Below are 18131 nucleotides of genomic sequence, written 5' to 3'. Positions count from 1 at the left end.
TCAGATCATTCTTGAAAGGAAAATTGCTTCTTGCTATGAAATGTTCTAGATTTGAAGAAGAGACACTTACATTACAATATAAAGCTTAAAAAAATAATTTTGGAATGATTTCTCTCTTTGCCAGAGAGCTTTGGAAATTGCGCCCTATAAGAGACCACAATGTTGACAAATTAATTTCCAAAATTCTAGAGTGAAAAAAACCCACAAACTAAATTGACGACAGTTTTTCTACAGGTAGTATTTAAAAGTTTGGCGTATATTGGAATTAGTATGATCATTATAAAAGATGCATAACGTATTACAGTTAAATAATATGATAATCAGCCTTGTGTACAAGCAATAGTTGTGGGATCACTTGGATATTGCAGAATTATTAGCACTACAATAATTAACATCACATAAGACAACACCATGCCCCACAGGATTCTGGGTTACAGAACTAAATACTTTCATTTTTTGCTTATTTTAGTTTTATAGCCAAAAGGTCCAAATCTAATACTTCAGCTCCTCAGCTGAATCTCCCTAAATGAACATAAGCAAATAAACCAGATCCTATGAATATATTAAAGGAACATTAAATATGTATTCCCCCATAACATGTTGATTAATGACTAATAAGAAAAATGTGTATTTTTTTTAACTGCTTTATCTGTAAATACGAACTGACCCTGCAACATGCTATACAGAGATTGGTTAGCGCAGAGCAGATCACAATCTCATTTACATCTGTTCCTCATAGGGCAAAAGAAAGGAAATCAGAAACATGAATTTCATCAAACATTTCATGAAACCTTATAAACTGGGACAATGAAACAACAGTAGTAAATGATTTGAAAACAATTGTTGTGTATTGCTGATATATGCTATTAGGTTATTGTCCCTTTAAGGGGGAAAAAAAACCTAAAATCCTGGTCTGTACGCAGCCCCTGGGAACTAGTGCTGGGCGCCTCTGTAAAATGAAATCTTCTATCTTATCCATGCTGTGAGATATAGCAACAGCAAACACTGGGGTTTTATTGTTTTTAACATGGCAATGCACCATGCAATAATAGTTATTTTCATGCAATCACAGCTGATATGTATTAAACCATTCTATCAATGAGAATATTGCTCCTTTTCTCTAGGAAAGCACAAGCATTTGTTTCACACCAGGCTAAAGGATGTAAATGCCCCAGGGTGACAAACATAATAAGCGATGCCAATAAGCACTAATCTGCCGGCCAGTTCATGATCACCTGACAAAGCATGAGTAGCCTGCAAGAGGCATTCTGCAAGGATTATCTGGAACGCTATTGGATTATTGAATCTGCAGCTGCGCTGCACCACACCACTCAAAGCTTATATGCAAAGCAAACCATAGAGGTCTGTTGTTTTCTCTTTCCAAGGCTCTATAATTATAAAGCTACATTTTTTCTGACGCTACATGGCCTAAAGAGCAGACTAGGCAACCTGAAAGCTTCTCGTGTGTATATATAGGTTATCCAATATTATTATATCAGGTATCGCTATACCTCAGTTTTATATTCCTAACACACAAGTATTGCCTCCTAATCATCTACAGATTAAACCCTCTACTTAAAAATAAAATTACAAAAAATACAAATAAATGACACCATAAAAACTTGAAATATAAGAAAATAAATAAGTTTATTGATCAATTTTGTGAACAACATATTGGTATGAACACACTGATAGTTTAAATATAGCGTTCAGACATTTAAGGAAGCAGAACACACACATCATTTAAAATGTATTATAGACGAACATGCATGGCAGTTTAAACCGCAACAGTAAAGTCAAAATTAAACATTGAGTCAGATATAGCAGGAAATTTAAAACAAGTTTATATGTATTTCTAAATTTGCTTTGTTCTCTTGATATTCTTTTTTTCAAGAGTAAACCTTGGCAGACTGATAGGAGCATGCACATGTTTTTAGAAGTCTATCACCTAGATTACAAGTTGTGTGTTCATGTTTTAAAGCTGAAAAAATGTTAATTTCAGCGTTAAAACAGCACCGCAGCCATTACAAGTCTTGTCGGTATAGCTGTGCTGCAACCCTTTTAGCCTGTACCGCAACGTCAGTCCCGCACACGTTAAAATGACGTTTTTTCATAGGACTTCCATAGCGCAGCCATTACGAGTTTTGCGGTGAGGCTAAAAAGCTTGCGTTGCAGCCTATACCGACAAAATCCGTTTCACAATCTGAGAGCAGTAGTTATGAGTTTTACGCAACAAAACTGTTAGATAAAACTCATAACTAAACTGTTACAAAGTACACTAAACACCCATAAACTACCTATTAACCCCTAAACCGAGGCCCTCCCGCATAGAAAATACTATTTTTAAGTTATTAACCCCTAATCTGCCGCTCCCGACATCGCCGCCACTAATAACATTTATTAACCCCTATTCCTCCGCTCCCCGACATTGTCACCAGTATAATAAAGTTTTTAACCCCTAAACCGATGCCCTTCCGCATCGCAAACATTATTTAAATATTATTAACCCCTAATCTGCCGTCTGCCCACATCGCCCCCACTAAACCGCCGCCACTATAATAAACTTATAAACCCCTAAACCGCAAGCCCCCCACAACGAAATATACTAAATTAAACTATTAACCCCTAAACCGAAAGCCTCCCACATCGCAATAAACTAATTTAAACTAGTAACCCCTAAACCTAATGCCCCCCCTAACTTTATATTAAAATTACATTTTCCATTAAATTAAAACTTACCTGTCAAATAAAAAAACAAAGTTTAAACTAACAATTAAAATAATATAAGTATTAAACTAAAATTAAACTAACTACCAATTAAATTAAACTAAAATAACCATTAAAAAACCCTAACACTACTATAAATGCCCTTTTAAGGGCAATGCCTATACAAATGTCCTTTTCAGGGCAATGGGTAGATAAGGTTTTACTTTTGGTTTGGGGGGTGGGGGGTGTTTGTTTTGTAGCAAAAGAGCTGTTAACTTTAGGGCAATGCCCTACAAAAGGCCCTTTTAAGGGCCCACAAAAGGCCCTTTTAAGGGCCCTTAGTAGTTTATTCTATATTAGGCTTTTTTATTTTGGGGTGTTTTTTTTTTTTTTTTTTTTAAAAAAGGTATTAGAATAGGAACAATTTTTATTGTTTTGGATAATTTCATTTGTTATTTTTTGTAATGTTAGGTTTCAGTGTAAGGTAGGTTAGGTTTTATTTTACAGGTAAGTTTGTTTTTATTTTAACTAGGTAGTTAGTAATTAGTTAATAACTATTTACTATCTAGTCTACCTAGTTAAAATAAATACAAACTTACCTGTGAAATAAAAATAAAACCTAAGCTAGCTACAATATAACTATTAGTTATACTGTAGCTATCTTAGGTTTTATTTCACAGGTAAGTATTTAGTTTTAAATATGAATTATTTAGTTAATAATTGTAAGTTTAATTTAGCTATATTTTAAATTATGTTAAAGTTAGGGGGTGTTAGGGTTAGGTTTAGGGCTACGTTAGGGTTAGGGGTTAATATATAGTTTAATTTAGGTTGTTGCGGTTTAGGGGTTCATAAGTTTATTTAGTGGTAGTGATGTGGGAGGCCAGAGGTTTAGGGGTAATAGCTTTATTTAGTGGCGGCAATGTCGGGGAGAGGCGGAATAGGGGGTTAATATATTTATTATATTATATTATGTGGGCAATGTTGGGGTGCAGGGGAATAGGGGTTAATAACTTTAGTGTAGTGGCAGCGATGTTGGGGGCGGCAGATTAGGGGTTAATAGTTTTTTTTAGGTGGCGGCAAAACCGGGAGCGGCAGATTAGGGGTTAATAACATTATGTAGATGCCGGGGATGTCAGGGGCAGCAAATTAGGGGTGTTTAGACTCTGGGTTTATGTTAGGTTTAAACATAACTTTATTTTTCCCCATAGACATCAATGGGGCTGCGTTACAGAGCTTTTCATTCCGCAATCGCAGGTGTTTTTTTCTAACCCGCAGGGGTTTTTTTCTAACCCGCTCTCCCTATTGATGTCTATGGGGAAAGCGTGCACGAGCACGTCAAAATAAGTGCTTGTATTTTGTGCGGTATGGAGCTCAACGCAGCCATATCGCACGCACAAGGCGGCTGTTTGTGCTATAGGGGGTTAAATAACGCAGGCTCGCCGGGATCAGGAGTTAAGAAGCAGTGGTTTTAAGACCGCTGCTCCTTAACTCGTCCGCCACCTCTGTGGTGGCGGACAGCAATCAGCCCGATTGGATACATTTCACGAGAACTGCTTGTGCAATGACAGCATATGCTGTCGGCATTTATCAATGTGCGACGGAAGTGATCCGCTACAGCTTATCATGTCTGTTCGCACTTTAATAATTCGGCCCCTGTGTCTGGTCACACACACACGAAAACATACACACAGAAAATTAAAAATGCTATCATTGTAAGGTTTTCTGACTCTGTCAACATAAAATCCTACTGAAGTTGTTTTTCCCATTCCATACATTCGCTCTCCCCACCTCTTATAACTAATTTATGAGGCACCAAAACAAATTGTTACTTTTTATTTGGGGATCCTGCATAGCAGTGGCTCCTCCGCTACCACTCTAAAAATGGGATAGGGGTCCCCAACCTCCTTAAATATGGTCCAGCAGTGCACCTAGCAGACAGTTATATGGGATCTAGAGGAAGAATACCCTAGATGGATCGAGGGGCAGATCTTATTTCTAAATTCTTACCCATTATGCTCTTTTCTCCAGTTAAACCCCTTATTGAGGCTGCTTGATTGGCAGACTCACCTATATCATAGTATGTATGGGGAATTGTACGATTCCTCCTTTTTACAAAACATAACTTCATTTCTAAGAGGTCCTTTTTATTCCCACTAATTCTAATGTAATCTGTTCCCTTCTAACCAGCCCTCCTAAAATGGGTAAATGGCTTTATTGAATCACTGATGTTCACAGCAATCAAAGGCTGTTACTTGAATAACATACAGATTTGCTGGTAGAGATAAATCGGCTTGCTTCAAGCACGTAAAATTATCAGAGTAGGAGAACAGTTTTGTCTCTGTCACAACCAGCAATGCTAAAAAAACTAACAAGATGGAGACTGAAATAATCAACAGACAAAAAAAAACCCCATGGGATTTAAATTTTAAACCATTAAAATACCCTTGCAAAATGCTTTAATATTAGTCAATTTTGTAATTACTGGATTACCATATGCCTTACAGAGAAGTGCAAACCCAATAACAGGCCAGATTTTTCAGGGTTACTCTGGGTGACAGCACATTCATAATCAGTTATCAAGCAACTAAAAATGTACTGGTGCTCCTTACAATCTTCCTACAAACACTGCAACAATATAGTGCTCAAGACATACACACACTCTGAGCATACCTCAGTATGCTCTCATGAAAAGGGGCCAAGTTTCCACAAAAAGATAAAAAAAATAGGTAAATTTGATGATAGAACTAAATTGTATGCTCTATATTTTAAAAAAACAAAAAACAACAACAACAACAAAAAAAATGTGTCCTACATATATTTAAAAGGATAGTGTAGTCATTTCTGAAGTTTTGATGGCAGATGTGTGGTTCAGGTGACATACAGACTTGAAAGATATTGTCCATTCCAGATTAATGCATTATATTTAGTGCTATGTCAATTGGGCCACAAGAAAATACATGCTATTGCTGACATTCTTTATAAACTAATTCAGAAAGGATATACAACCGTTAGCATGCACTTCTATAGTGACTCAAGGTTAGGTCTGGTTAAGCCAAGACGGTGGCAGATTTCATTACATTCTTGATGTTGACGGCTGAAGAAATAGTTTATTCCTTTCTTTCCAAAATTGATACATGTAGGTTTTCCATTTTCCCGTTTAGATTGAGCAGTCTTAACAGAATGGATTTGTGGGTCTGTAAGGTAGATAAGGGCTTCTCCTTTTTTACCATCTGTCACCCAACCTGCAAAAAAAACAAAAAAACTATGAGTTAAAGGGACAGTCTAGTCAAAATTAAACTTTCATTATTCAGATAGGACATGTAATTTTAATGAACTTTCCAATTTACTTTTTTCTCTTGGTATTCTTAGTTTAAACTAAACCTAGGTAGGCTCATATGCTAATTTCTAAGGCCTTGAGGGCTGCCTCTAATCACAATTTTTAAATTGTTTTTCACAACAAAAGACTTGGTAGTTCCCTTGGGCGATATAGATAACATTCGGCTACATTACGAGTTTTGCGGTTTGAGGGGTGCGGTGCTAACTTGTGCATTATTGTTACCGCTCACTTTCCTACAGCGCTGGTATTACAGGTTTATAAAAACCCGGCGTTACCAGGCAAGAAGTTAGCCTAGAGCAAAATTAAGCTCCATACCGAACTCCAATACCAGCGCTGCTGAAAGCTGCGGTGAGATGGTTTTACGTTATCGTGCACAATTTCCTTATAGACATGCAAAAAAGAAGCGTAAAGCTCCGTAACGCAGCCCCATTGATTCCTATGGGGAAATAAAATTTATGTTTACACCTAACACCCTAACATGAACCCCGAGTCTAACACCCCTAATCTTACACTTATTAACCCCTAATCTGCTGCCCCCGACATCTCCGACACTTACATTATACTTAATAACCCCTAATCTGCCGCTCCGGACATCGCCGCCACTATAATAAACATATTAACCCCTAAACCACTGCACTCCTGCATAGCAAACACTAGTTAAATATTATTAACCCCTAATCTGCTGTCCCTAACATGCCGCCACTATACTAAATTTATTAACCCCTAAACCTAAGTCTAGCCCTAACACCCCCTAACTTAAATATAATTAAAATAAATCTAAATAAAAATTACTATCATTACCTAAATAATTCCTATTTAAAACGAAATACTTACCTGTAAAATAAACCCTAAGCTAGGTACAATATAACTAATAGTTACATTGTAGCTAGCTTAGGGTTTATTTTTATTTCACAGGCAAGTTTGTATTTATTTTAACTAGGTAGACTAGTTAGTAAATAGTTATTAACTATTTACTACCTAGTTAAAATAAATACAAATTTACCTGTCAAATAAAACCTAACCTGTCTTACACTAACACCTAACCTTACACTACAATTAAATAAATTACCTAAATTAAATACAATTAGCTAAATTACAAAAAAAACCCACTAATTTGCACAAAAACAAAATTTATGCTTACCTGATAAATTTATTTATCTTGTGGTGTATCCAGTCCACGGATTCATCCATTACTTGTGGGATATTCTCCTTCCCAACAGGAAGCTGCAAGAGGATCACCCACAGCAGAGCTTCTATATAGCTCCTCCCCTAACTGCCACTCCCAGTCATTCAACCGAAGACAAGCAAGAGAAAGTAGAAACTATAGGGTGTAGTGGTGACTGTAGTTTAAAAATAAAAAACACCTGCCTTAAAATGACAGGGCGGGCCATGGACTGGATACACCACAAGAGAAATAAATTTATCATCAGGTAAGCATAAATTTTGTTTTTTCTTGTAAGGTGTATCCAGTCCACGGATTCATCCATTACTTGTGGGATACCAATACCAAAGCTATAGGACACGGATGAAGGGAGGGACAAGGCAGGTGCTTAAACGGAAGGCACCACTGCCTGTAAGACCTTTCTCCCAAAAATAGCCTCCGAAGAAGCAAAAGTATCAAATTTGTAGAATTTAGAAAAAGTATGAAGCGAAGACCAAGTCGCCGCCTTACAAATCTGTTCAACAGAAGCCTCATTCTTAAAAGCCCATGTGGAAGCTACCGCTCTAGTGGAATGAGCTGTAATTTTTTCAGGAGGCTGCTGGCCAGCAGTCTCATAAGATAAGCGGATTATACTTCTTAGCAAAAAAGAAAGAGAAGTTGCCGAAGCCTTTTGGCCTCTCTTCTGTCCAGAGTAGACCACAAACAAAGCAGATGTTTGACGAAAATCCTTCGTAGCTTGTAAATAAAATTTTAAAGCACGAACCACATCAAGATTGTGTAAAAGATGTTCCTTCTTTGAAGAAGGATTAGGACATAGAGAAGGAACAACAATTTCCTGATTGATATTTTTATTAGATACCACCTTAGGAAGAAAACCAGGTTTGGTACGTAACACTACCTTATCTGCATGGAAAATGAGATAAGGGGAATCCTTGTAAAGCAGATAACTCAGAAACTCTTCGAGCCGAGGAGATAGCTACTAAAAACAGAACTTTCCAAGATAAAAGTTTAATATCTATGGAATGCAAAGGTTCAAACGGAACCTCTTGCAGAACCTTAAGAACCAAATTTAAACTCCATGGCGGAGCAACAGGTTTAAACACAGGCTTGATTCTAACTAAAGCCTGACAAAACGCCTGAACATCTGGAGTATCAGCCAGACGCTTGTGCAAAAGAATAGACAGAGCAGAAATCTGTCCCTTTAAGGAACTAGCTGACAATCCCTTCTCCAATCCTTCTTGGAGAAAAGATAATATCCTAGGAATCCTGACCTTACTCCATGAGTAACCTTTGGATTCACACCAATGAAGATATCTACACCATATCTTATGATAGATTTTCCTGGTGACCGGCTTTCGAGCCTGAATTAAGGTATCAATGACCGACTCAGAGAAACCACGCTTTGATAAAATCAAGCGTTCAATCTCCAAACAGTCAGACGCAGAGAAGTTAGATTTGGATGGTTGAAAGGACCTTGAAATAGAAGGTCCTGCCTCAGCGGCAGAGTCCATGGTGGAAGGGATGAAATGTCCACCAGATCTGCATACCAAGTCCTGCGTGGCCACGCAGGTGCTATCAAAATTATGGTGTTTGTTGTGATATTATAATATATAATGCTTTCTTCCTGGTTTGTGCTCTGACTTGTAAATGTATATAATCGTTGCAAAGAAGCAGGGGCGGGGACAGTGTTGTTGGAGTGAGGAAGCAGGAAATAAAGTGTGTAGTTAGTTGCTGTATAAATGGACTCTGTGTCAGATATATTTCTAAACCACCTGGATTTACAAACACTACATTTTGGCGACGAGGATTATGTTTGAACCTTATTGCTTTGTCTCAGCAAACAGTGAGTAACTTGCTGCAATACCCACAAGAATGACTGCATGTAATGAATACAACTTCCCTGTGTTTGATTCTGATGCAGAACTAAGCTCAGTAGGCCCAAGATGGCTAAAATGGATTCAGAGATTTGAAAATTATCTTATTGCTTTGGATGTTACTGATGCAAACAGAAAAAAGGCTTTACTGCTTCATTTAGCTGGAGAAAAAGTGTATGACATTTATGATACCTTGTCTGCAACCACTGACTCATACAATGATGTTAAAGATAAACTGACAACATATTTTCTCCCTAAAAAGAACACTCAGTATGAAATATACACATTCAGACAGGCAACACAACAGGGTGATGAACTTTTAGATGCATTTCAAACCAGGTTACGTTTACTAGCAAGGAATTGTGAGTTTTCTAATGTTGAAAATGAGATTAAAGCACAGATAATACAAAGCTGCACTTCTTCAAAACTTAGGAAATATGCACTGAGACAATCTGAACTATCTTTAAAAGATTTGCTTGATTATGGCAGAACATTAGAAATTGCTGACAGGCAAGCTGCAAGCATAGAAAATAGATCTACTGAAGATCAGTTTATTACAAATAGAGTTCAAAAAGACAGTTCAACAGTACAGCCCACAAGAAAGAACCAGACCTCCTGTGTGTTATGAAGGAACTGTGGGGGTTTCTATCCACATAATGGGACTTGTCCTGCAAGGAATAAGCAATGCAGGGCATGTGGGAAATTTAATCACTTTGCAAAGCAATGTAGAACAAAACTGTATCAAATACCTCAATCACATACTGAGCCACATACATCAGAACAGTGGAAAGTAAATCTAGTCAGATCTCCTGATCAAAAAGGACAATATTCAAACAATGATGACAAATATGTATTTGTAGTAAACAACATGTGTAACCTAACTCAGCCACAAGTTGATGTACTCATTAATGACACTAAAATCACTGCATTGATTGATTCAGGATCTGCTGTCAATTTAGTGGGTGAACAAACATTTCACATGTTAAAACCACAACCACAGTTATTACAGAGTAAAATAAATATATATGCATATGGATCAACTAAACCCCTTAATGTCATTGGTAAATTTACAGCCACATGTGCATTTAAACACAACAAAACAGCAACTATGTTTTATGTTGTAAAGGGTCAAAATTCTTCTCTTCTGAGTTTTGAAACTTCATCCAGTTTGGGACTTATAAAGCTTATGAATGCAATTTCACCTAGAAAGGACACAGGATCTGTAGCAGATCGGTTAGTACAGCAGTATTCCCATTTGTTTAATGGCATTGGTAAATTGAAAGATTTTCAAGTACAGCTGCATATTAATCCACATATAAAACCTGTAATACAACCACACAGAAGAATTCCATTTCATCTAAGGCACAAGGTTGATGCTAAACTCAGGAACCTTGAAACACAAGGAATCATCGAAAGAGTGCAGGGGCCAACTCCATGGGTCTCCCCAATAGTATCAATGCCAAAACCCAAAGACCCAAATAGTGTAAGAATTTGCATAGACATGAGGCAAGCCAACACTGCCATTATCAGGGTGCGCCACGTTACTCCAACATTATATGATATAATTCATGATCTCAACCAGGCAAAAGTTTTCTCCAAACTTGATTTAAAATCAGGCTATCATCAACTGGAATTGGATCCAACAAGTAGATATATAACTACATTCTCAACACACACAGGATTATGGAGATACAAGCGCCTAAGTTTTGGTGTTTCTTCTGCTGCTGAAGTATTTCAAAATGCAATACAGCAAACATTATCTGGAATTCCAGGAGTTAAAACTTCAGCGATGATATCATTATGTTTGGAGCTACTTAAGAGGACCATGATAAAAATCTCACAGCAGTTTTTGAGCGACTTCACGAGAAAGGACTTACCTTAAATTGTAGTAAGTGTGAATTTAACAAAACTAAACTAGAATTTTATGGATTTGTTTTTTCAGCTGAACGCATATCAGCAGACCCAAAGAAAGTGGAAGCAATTCAGAATGCAAATCCTCCAATAGACGCCAGTGAAGTCAGAAGTTTCCTAGGGATGGTAAACTACTGTTCTCGATTTATCCCTAATTTCTCTACTATTGCCACACCTTTAAGAGAGTTAACAAAGAAAAGTGTGCCATGGCGTTGGACTGAAACTGAACAACAAGCTTTTCAACAAGTGAAACAGAGTTTGACCAGTGACAAGACAATGTCCTATTTTAACCCTCAACGGCAAACTATTCTTTTAGTAGATGCTAGCCCTGTTGGTTTAGGTGCTATTCTGGCGCAGAGAGACAAAGGCAAGCATTATATAATTGCTTATGGTAGCCGTTCTTTAAATGATGTGGAAAAACGTTATTCTCAAACAGAACGTGAAGCTCTGGCAATAGTTTGGAGTTGTGAATACTTTCATTTATATTTATATGGTTGTCCATTCACACTGATCACAGATCATAAGCCTTTACAGTTGATCTGGAATAATCCAAAATCCAAACCGCCCGCTAGAATAGAAAGATGGGGTTTAAGACTACAACCATATAATTTTACTGTGGTTTACAAATCTGGAAAAGAGAACCCAGCAGACTATATGTCTCGACATCCTATATCAACAGACTCATTCACAAGTTCACCAAGTTCCATGGATGCAGAGGAATATATCAATTTTGTTACTAATCATGCTATACCTAAAGCATTGAGTTTAGAAGAAATACAACAAGCAACATTAGCTGATCCTATACTGCAAAAACTCGCTGTATTAGTTCGGAATGGAAAATGGTACACAATTGATTCTGACAAAATACATGGAAAATAGTTGAAGTCATTTGCAAGATTTAGCAAAGAACTCTCAGTGAATAATGACAACAGTATTATCTTGCGAGGTAATCGACTAGTCATTCCGACATGTTTACAACAGCAAGTATTATCCTTAGCACATGAAGGTCACCAAGGAATAGTTAAAATGAAAAGTTTATTGCGAGAAAAAGTGTGGTTTCCATCAATAGATCAACAAGCAGAACAGTTGGTGAGAAATTGTATTGCGTGTCAAGCCACAACTCCAGGAGCTCACAAAGAACCTTTAAAAATGTCTGCATTGCCTGAAGCACCATGGTGTAATGTGAGTATAGATTTTTATGGTCCATTACCTACTAGAGATTATTTGATGGTGGTCATAGACGAATATTCAAGATACCCGGTAGTAGAAGTTATCAGCTCAACATCTTCAGTCACTGTTATTCCGGTTTTAGACAAAGTTTTCTCTTTATTGGGAATTCCTAGAATTGTTAAAACAGATAACGGTCCCCCATTTAACAGTACTCAGTTTAATAAATTTGCTTCATATCTTGGATTTAAACATAGGCGCATTACTCCTTTGTGGCCACAAGCTAATGCAGAAGCTGAAAGATTCATGCGTTCTATGGGGAAATTTCTAAGGGCAACTACAGCGCAAGGTAGACCATGGAAACAAAATTTATACTCTTTTCTGAGAGACTATCGATCAACTCCCCATTGTACTACTGGCAGATCACCTGCAGAGCTGTTATTCAATCGCAAACTTCGGATCAAAATTCCGGATATAAATGATTCGCTAACAGAGACACTCAACAAGGACTTAATACAAAAAGACAGTCATGCCAAAGCCAAGATGAAAGCTTATGCGGATAAATATTATCATACCAAATCTGCTCCTTTTGCTGTTGGAGACAGAGTCCTGTGTAGGCAAGATAGACGACACAAGTTGGATACTTTATATGATGTCATCCCAAGAATTCAAGGATCAATGATCACTGCAGTAAGAAATGGACATACAATTACTCGGAACTCTTCTTTCTTCAAGAAACTACACAAAGAACAGAACACTGAAGTATCTGATGCAGAAGATGATGATTCTGATATACCCAAATTATTTCAAGAACATGTTGATAATATGAATAACTCAGAGAGCAGTGAGGGGGAAGAAAACACAGCATATGATCAGTCCTTAGATACTAATCGAAAATACCCTCTCAGAGAAAACAGAAGACCTCCTGAATACCTTAAAAACTATGAAAAATAATGTGTTTTCATGTAATGTATTATGTCATCATGCAACTCTTTTATGTGAAATATAGTTGGTCTTATTTCTAGATATTAAGCATAGTATATATATATATAGTTATATTTATGTTTAGTTTAATTGTTATGTTTCTAATCTAAAGTAAGGGAGAGATATGGTGTTTGTTGTGATATTATAATATATAATGCTTTCTTCCTGGTTTGTGCTCTGACTTGTAAATGTATATAATCGTTGCAAAGAAGCAGGGGCGGGGACAGTGTTGTTGGAGTGAGGAAGCAGGAAATAAAATGTGTAGTTAGTTGCTGTATAAATGGACTCTGTGTCAGATATATTTCTAAACCACCTGGATTTACAAACACTACAAAAATCACCGAAGCTCTCTCCTGCTTGATTTTGGCAATCAAACGAGGGAGCAGAGGAAACGATGGAAACACATAAGCCAGGTTGAAGGACTGCTAGAGCATCTATCAGCGCTGCCTTGGGATCCCTGGACCTGGATCCGTAACAAGGAAGCTTGGCGTGCTGACGAGACGCCATGTGATCCAGTTCTGGTTTCCCCCGAAGTTGAATCAACTGTGCAAATACCTCTGGATGGAGTTCCCACTCCCCCGGATGAAAAGTCTGCCGACTTAGAAAATCCGCCTCCCAGTTCTCTACTCCTGGGATATGGATAGCTGATAGATGGCAAGAGTGAACCTCTGCCCAAAGAATTATTTTTGAAACCTCCAACATTGCTAGGGAACTCCTTGTTCCCCCTTAATGGTTGATGTAGGCTACAGTCGTGATATTGTCCGACTGAAATCTGATGAACCTGACCGCAGCAAGCTGAGGCCAAGCCTGAAGAGCATTGAATATAGCTCTTAGTTCCAGAATGTTTATCGGAAGGAGAGCCTCCTCCTGAGTCCACGAGCCCTGAGCCTTCAGGGAGTTCCAGACTGCACCCCAGCCCAGAAGGTTGGCATCTGTCGTTACTATTGTCCAATCTGGCCTGCGGAAGGTCATACCCTTGGACAGATGGACCCGAGATAGCCACCAGAGAAGAGAATCCCTGGTCTCTTGATCCAGATTTAGTAGAGGGGACAAATCTGTGTAATCCCCATTCCACTGACTGAGCATGCAAAGTTGCAGCGGTCTGAGATGTAGACGGGCAAACTGCACTATGTCCATTGCCGCTACCATTAAGCCGATTACTTCCATACACTGAGCCACTGAAGGGCGAGAAGTAGAATAAAGAACACGGCAGGAATTTAGAAGTTTTGACAACCTGGCCTCTATCAGGTAAATCTTCATTTCTACAGAATCTATCAGAGTTCCTAGGAAGGAAACTCTTGTGAGAGGGGATAGAGAACTCTTTTCTTCGTTCACTTTCCACCCATGAGACCTCAGGAATGCCAGAACAATGTCCGTATGGGACCTGGTGATTTGAAAATTCTACGCCTGTATCAGAATGTCGTCTAGGAAGGCGAACCTGAGAAACCGATGATGATCTCTGTGTATCGGAATGTGAAGATAAGCATCCTTTAAGTCCACGGTAGTCATATATTGACCCTCCTGGATCATAGGTAGGATGGTTCGAATAGTCTCCATCTTGAAGGATGGGACCCTGAGAAATTTGTTTAGGATCTTGAGATCTAAGATTGGTCTGAAGGTTCCCTCTTTCTTGGGAACTACAAACAGATTTGAATAGAAGCCTTGCCCCTGTTCCTCCTTTGGAACTGGGTGGATCACTCCCATAACTAGGAGGTCTTGATCTGGTTTGCAGATAATTGTGAGAGATGAAATCTCCCTTTTGGGGAAGAAGCTTTGAAGTCCAGAAGATATCCCTGGGACACAATTTCCAACGCCCAGGGATCCTGGACATCTCTTGCCCAAGCCTGGGCGCAGAGAGAAAGTCTGCCCCTTACTAGATTCGCTTCCGGATCGGGGGCTGATCTTTCATGCTGTCTTAGAGGCAGCAGCAGGTTTTTTGGCCTGCTTTCCTTTGTTCCAAGCCTGGTTAGGTCTCCAGACCGGCTTGGACTGGGCAAAATTTTCCTCTTGTTTTGTATTAGAGGAAGTTGAAGCTGCGCCACTCTTGAAGTTTCGAAAGGAACGAAAATTAGTCTGTTTGGTCCTTAATTTGTTGGAATTATCCTGAGGAAGGGCGTGACCTTTTCCTCCAGTAATATCAGAAATGATCTCCTTCAGTCCAGGCCCGAATAGGGTCTGCCCCTTGAAGGGAATGTTGAGAAGCTTAGACTTTAAAGTAACGTCAGCTGACCAGGATTTAAGTCATAGTGCCCTACGTGCCTGAATAGCAAAACCTGAGTTTTTAGCCGTTAGCTTGGTTAAATGAACAACGGCGTCAGAAACAAATGAATTGGCTAGCTTAAGAGCTTTAAGCTTGTCAAGGATATCATCCAACGGGGTTTCTATCTGTAGAGGCTCTTCTAGAGACTCAAACCAGAAAGCCGCAGCAGCAGTGACTGGGGCAATGCATGCAAGAGGCTGGAGAATAAAACCTTGTTGAATAAAATTTTTCTTAAGGTAACCCTCTAATTTTTTGTCCATTGGATCTAGAAAACCACAACTGTCCTCGACCGGGATAGTTGTACGCTTCTCTAGGGTAGAGACTGCTCCCTCCACCTTAGGGACCGTCTGCCACAAGTCCCGTGTAGCGGCATATATAGGAAACATCTTTTTAAAAACAGAAGGGGGAGAGAACGGTACACCTGGTCTATCCCATTCCTTAGTAATAATTTCTGAAAACCTCTTAGGGATTGGAAAAACATCAGTGTAAACAGGCACTGCATAGTATTTATCCAATTTACCCAATTTCTCTGGGACTACAATGGCGTCACAGTCATCCAGAGTTGCTAAAACCTCCCTGAGCAACACGCGGAGGTGTTCAAGCTTAAATTTAAATGTAGACATATCAGAATCAGGTTGAAGTGTCTTCCCTGAATAAGAAAAATCACCCACAGATAGAAGCTCTCCTGCTTCGGCTTCTGCACATCGTGAGGGTATATCAGATATAGCTACTAAAGCGTCAGAGAGCTCTGTATTTGTTCTAGCTCCAGAGCTGTCTCGCTTTCCTTGTAACCCTGGCAGTTTGGACAATACCTCTGTAAGGGTATGATTCATAACTGCCGCCATGTCTTGTAAGGTATACGCAATGGGCGCGCTAGATGTACTTGGCGTCCCTTGAGCGGGAGTTATAGGTTCTGACACGTGGGGAGAGTTAGTCTGCATAACTTCCCCCTTGTCAGTTTCCTCTGGTGAAAAATCTTTTAAAGCCAGAATATGGTCTTTAAAATTTATAGTAAGATCAGTGCATTTGGTACACATTCTAAGAGGGGGTTCCACAATGGCTTCTAAACATAATGAACAAGGAGTTTCCTCTATGTCAGACATGTTTAACAGACTAGTAATGAGACCAGCAAGCTTGGAAAACACTTTAATAAATGTGAAAAAGCAGAATATAAAAAACGGTACTGTGCCTTTAAGGGAAAAAAACAATCACATAAACTGCAAAACAGTGAAAAAAGCAGTAAACTCTACGAAATTTTTACAGTGTGTATAATAGACTAAAATAGCATTGCACCCACTTGCAAATGGATGATTAACCCCTCAGGCTCAAAAACGAATCAGAAAAACGGTAAAACCGTTCTAAACAGTCACAAGTAAACTGCCACAGCTCTACTGTCGCTCCTACCTGCCCATAAAACGACTTTTGTAGGCCCCAAAACCCTTTACAGAGGTCCTATATGTCAGGGGACTCCTTCAGGGAAGCTGCATGTCTCAAACTGTAAAAACTACTGCGCAATTAGAGCGCGAAAATAGGCCCCTCCCACCATGCACTCAAAGTGAAAGGGCCATAAATAACTACTCCTAGGAGAAATCTAGTCAGCCATGTGGAAGACTAGGCCCCAAATAAAGATTTATCACCCTCAATAAAAAACGTTTTTTTAAATATCATGCAAGCGTTTTACATACTAAGTAATAAGAGTAAGTAACATGAATATTACCCTTTACTGCAAGCATGATCCCAGTCGTTTGTTAAATCACTGTAATCAGGCTTACCTTAAATATATCAGGCACTGTCAGCATTTTCTAGACCTTATCATCTCTCTAGAAAAAAATATACTGAACATACCTCAGAGCAGTTAATTCTGCAGGCCATTCCCCCAGCTGAAGTTTTCCCATACTCTTCAGTTATGTGTGAGAACAGCATTGGACCTTAGTTACAACCTGCTAAGATCATCAAAAACCTCAGGCAGAACTCTTCTTCTAATTTCTGCCTGAGGTAAAAACAGTACAACGCCGGTACCATTTAAAAATAACAAACTTTTGATTGAAGATAAACTACACTAAAACACCACATATCTCTTGATACTTCCTTTCTTGTCGAGAGCTGCAAGAGAATGACTGGGAGTGGCAGTTAGGGGAGGAGCTATATAGACAGCTCTGCTGTGGGTGATCCTCTTGCAGCTTCCTGTTGGGAAGGAGAATATCCCACAAGTAATGGATGAATCCGTGGACTGGATACACCTTACAAGAGAAATAAAAAAAGAAATGATCAGATATTTAAACTAATTACACCTAATCTAATAGCCCTATCAAAATAAAAAAAGCCCCCCAAAATAAAATAAAAACCCTTGCCTAAACTAAACTACCAATAGGGCCTTTTGCGGGGCATTGCCCCAAAGAAATCAGCTCTTTCACCTGTAAAAAAAATACAAACACCCACCCCAACAGTAAAACCCACCACCCACACAACCAACCCCGCAAATAACATCCTAACTAAAAAAACCTAAGCTCCCCATTGCCTTGAAAAGGGCATTTGGATGGGCATTGCCCTTAAATGGGCATTTAGCTCTTTTTCTGCTCAAACCCTAAGCTAAAAATAAAACCCACACAATAAACCCTTAAAAAAACCTAACACTAACCCCCGAAGATCCACTTACAGTTTTGAAGACCGGACATCCATCCTCAACGAAGCCGGGAGAAGTCTTCATCCAAGCGGCAAGAAGTTCTCAAC

The 18131-nt window shown here is 38.8% G+C and overlaps 1 protein-coding gene across 4 annotated transcripts in view; it reads right to left on the bottom strand.

Moving 5' to 3' along the window:
* Positions 1-1628: 1628 nt before the first annotated feature.
* Positions 1629-18131, bottom strand: part of ALPK1 (alpha kinase 1) — a 527820-nt gene continuing 511317 nt past the window's right edge. For all 4 annotated transcript variants that reach the window (XM_053703556.1, XM_053703555.1, XM_053703557.1 and 1 more), the window contains exon 15: positions 1629-5948. In XM_053703556.1, coding sequence (XP_053559531.1) covers positions 5728-5948 — 221 coding nt within the window. In that variant the 3' untranslated portion in view covers positions 1629-5727. The remainder of the gene's footprint in view (positions 5949-18131) is intronic.

Source organism: Bombina bombina, chromosome 2 (assembly GCF_027579735.1).
Source record: "Bombina bombina isolate aBomBom1 chromosome 2, aBomBom1.pri, whole genome shotgun sequence".
In the NCBI taxonomy this organism is placed as follows: domain Eukaryota; kingdom Metazoa; phylum Chordata; class Amphibia; order Anura; family Bombinatoridae; genus Bombina; species Bombina bombina.
The sequence above is the reverse complement of the archived record's forward strand: the minus strand, read 5'-3'. Positions and strand labels throughout refer to the sequence as shown.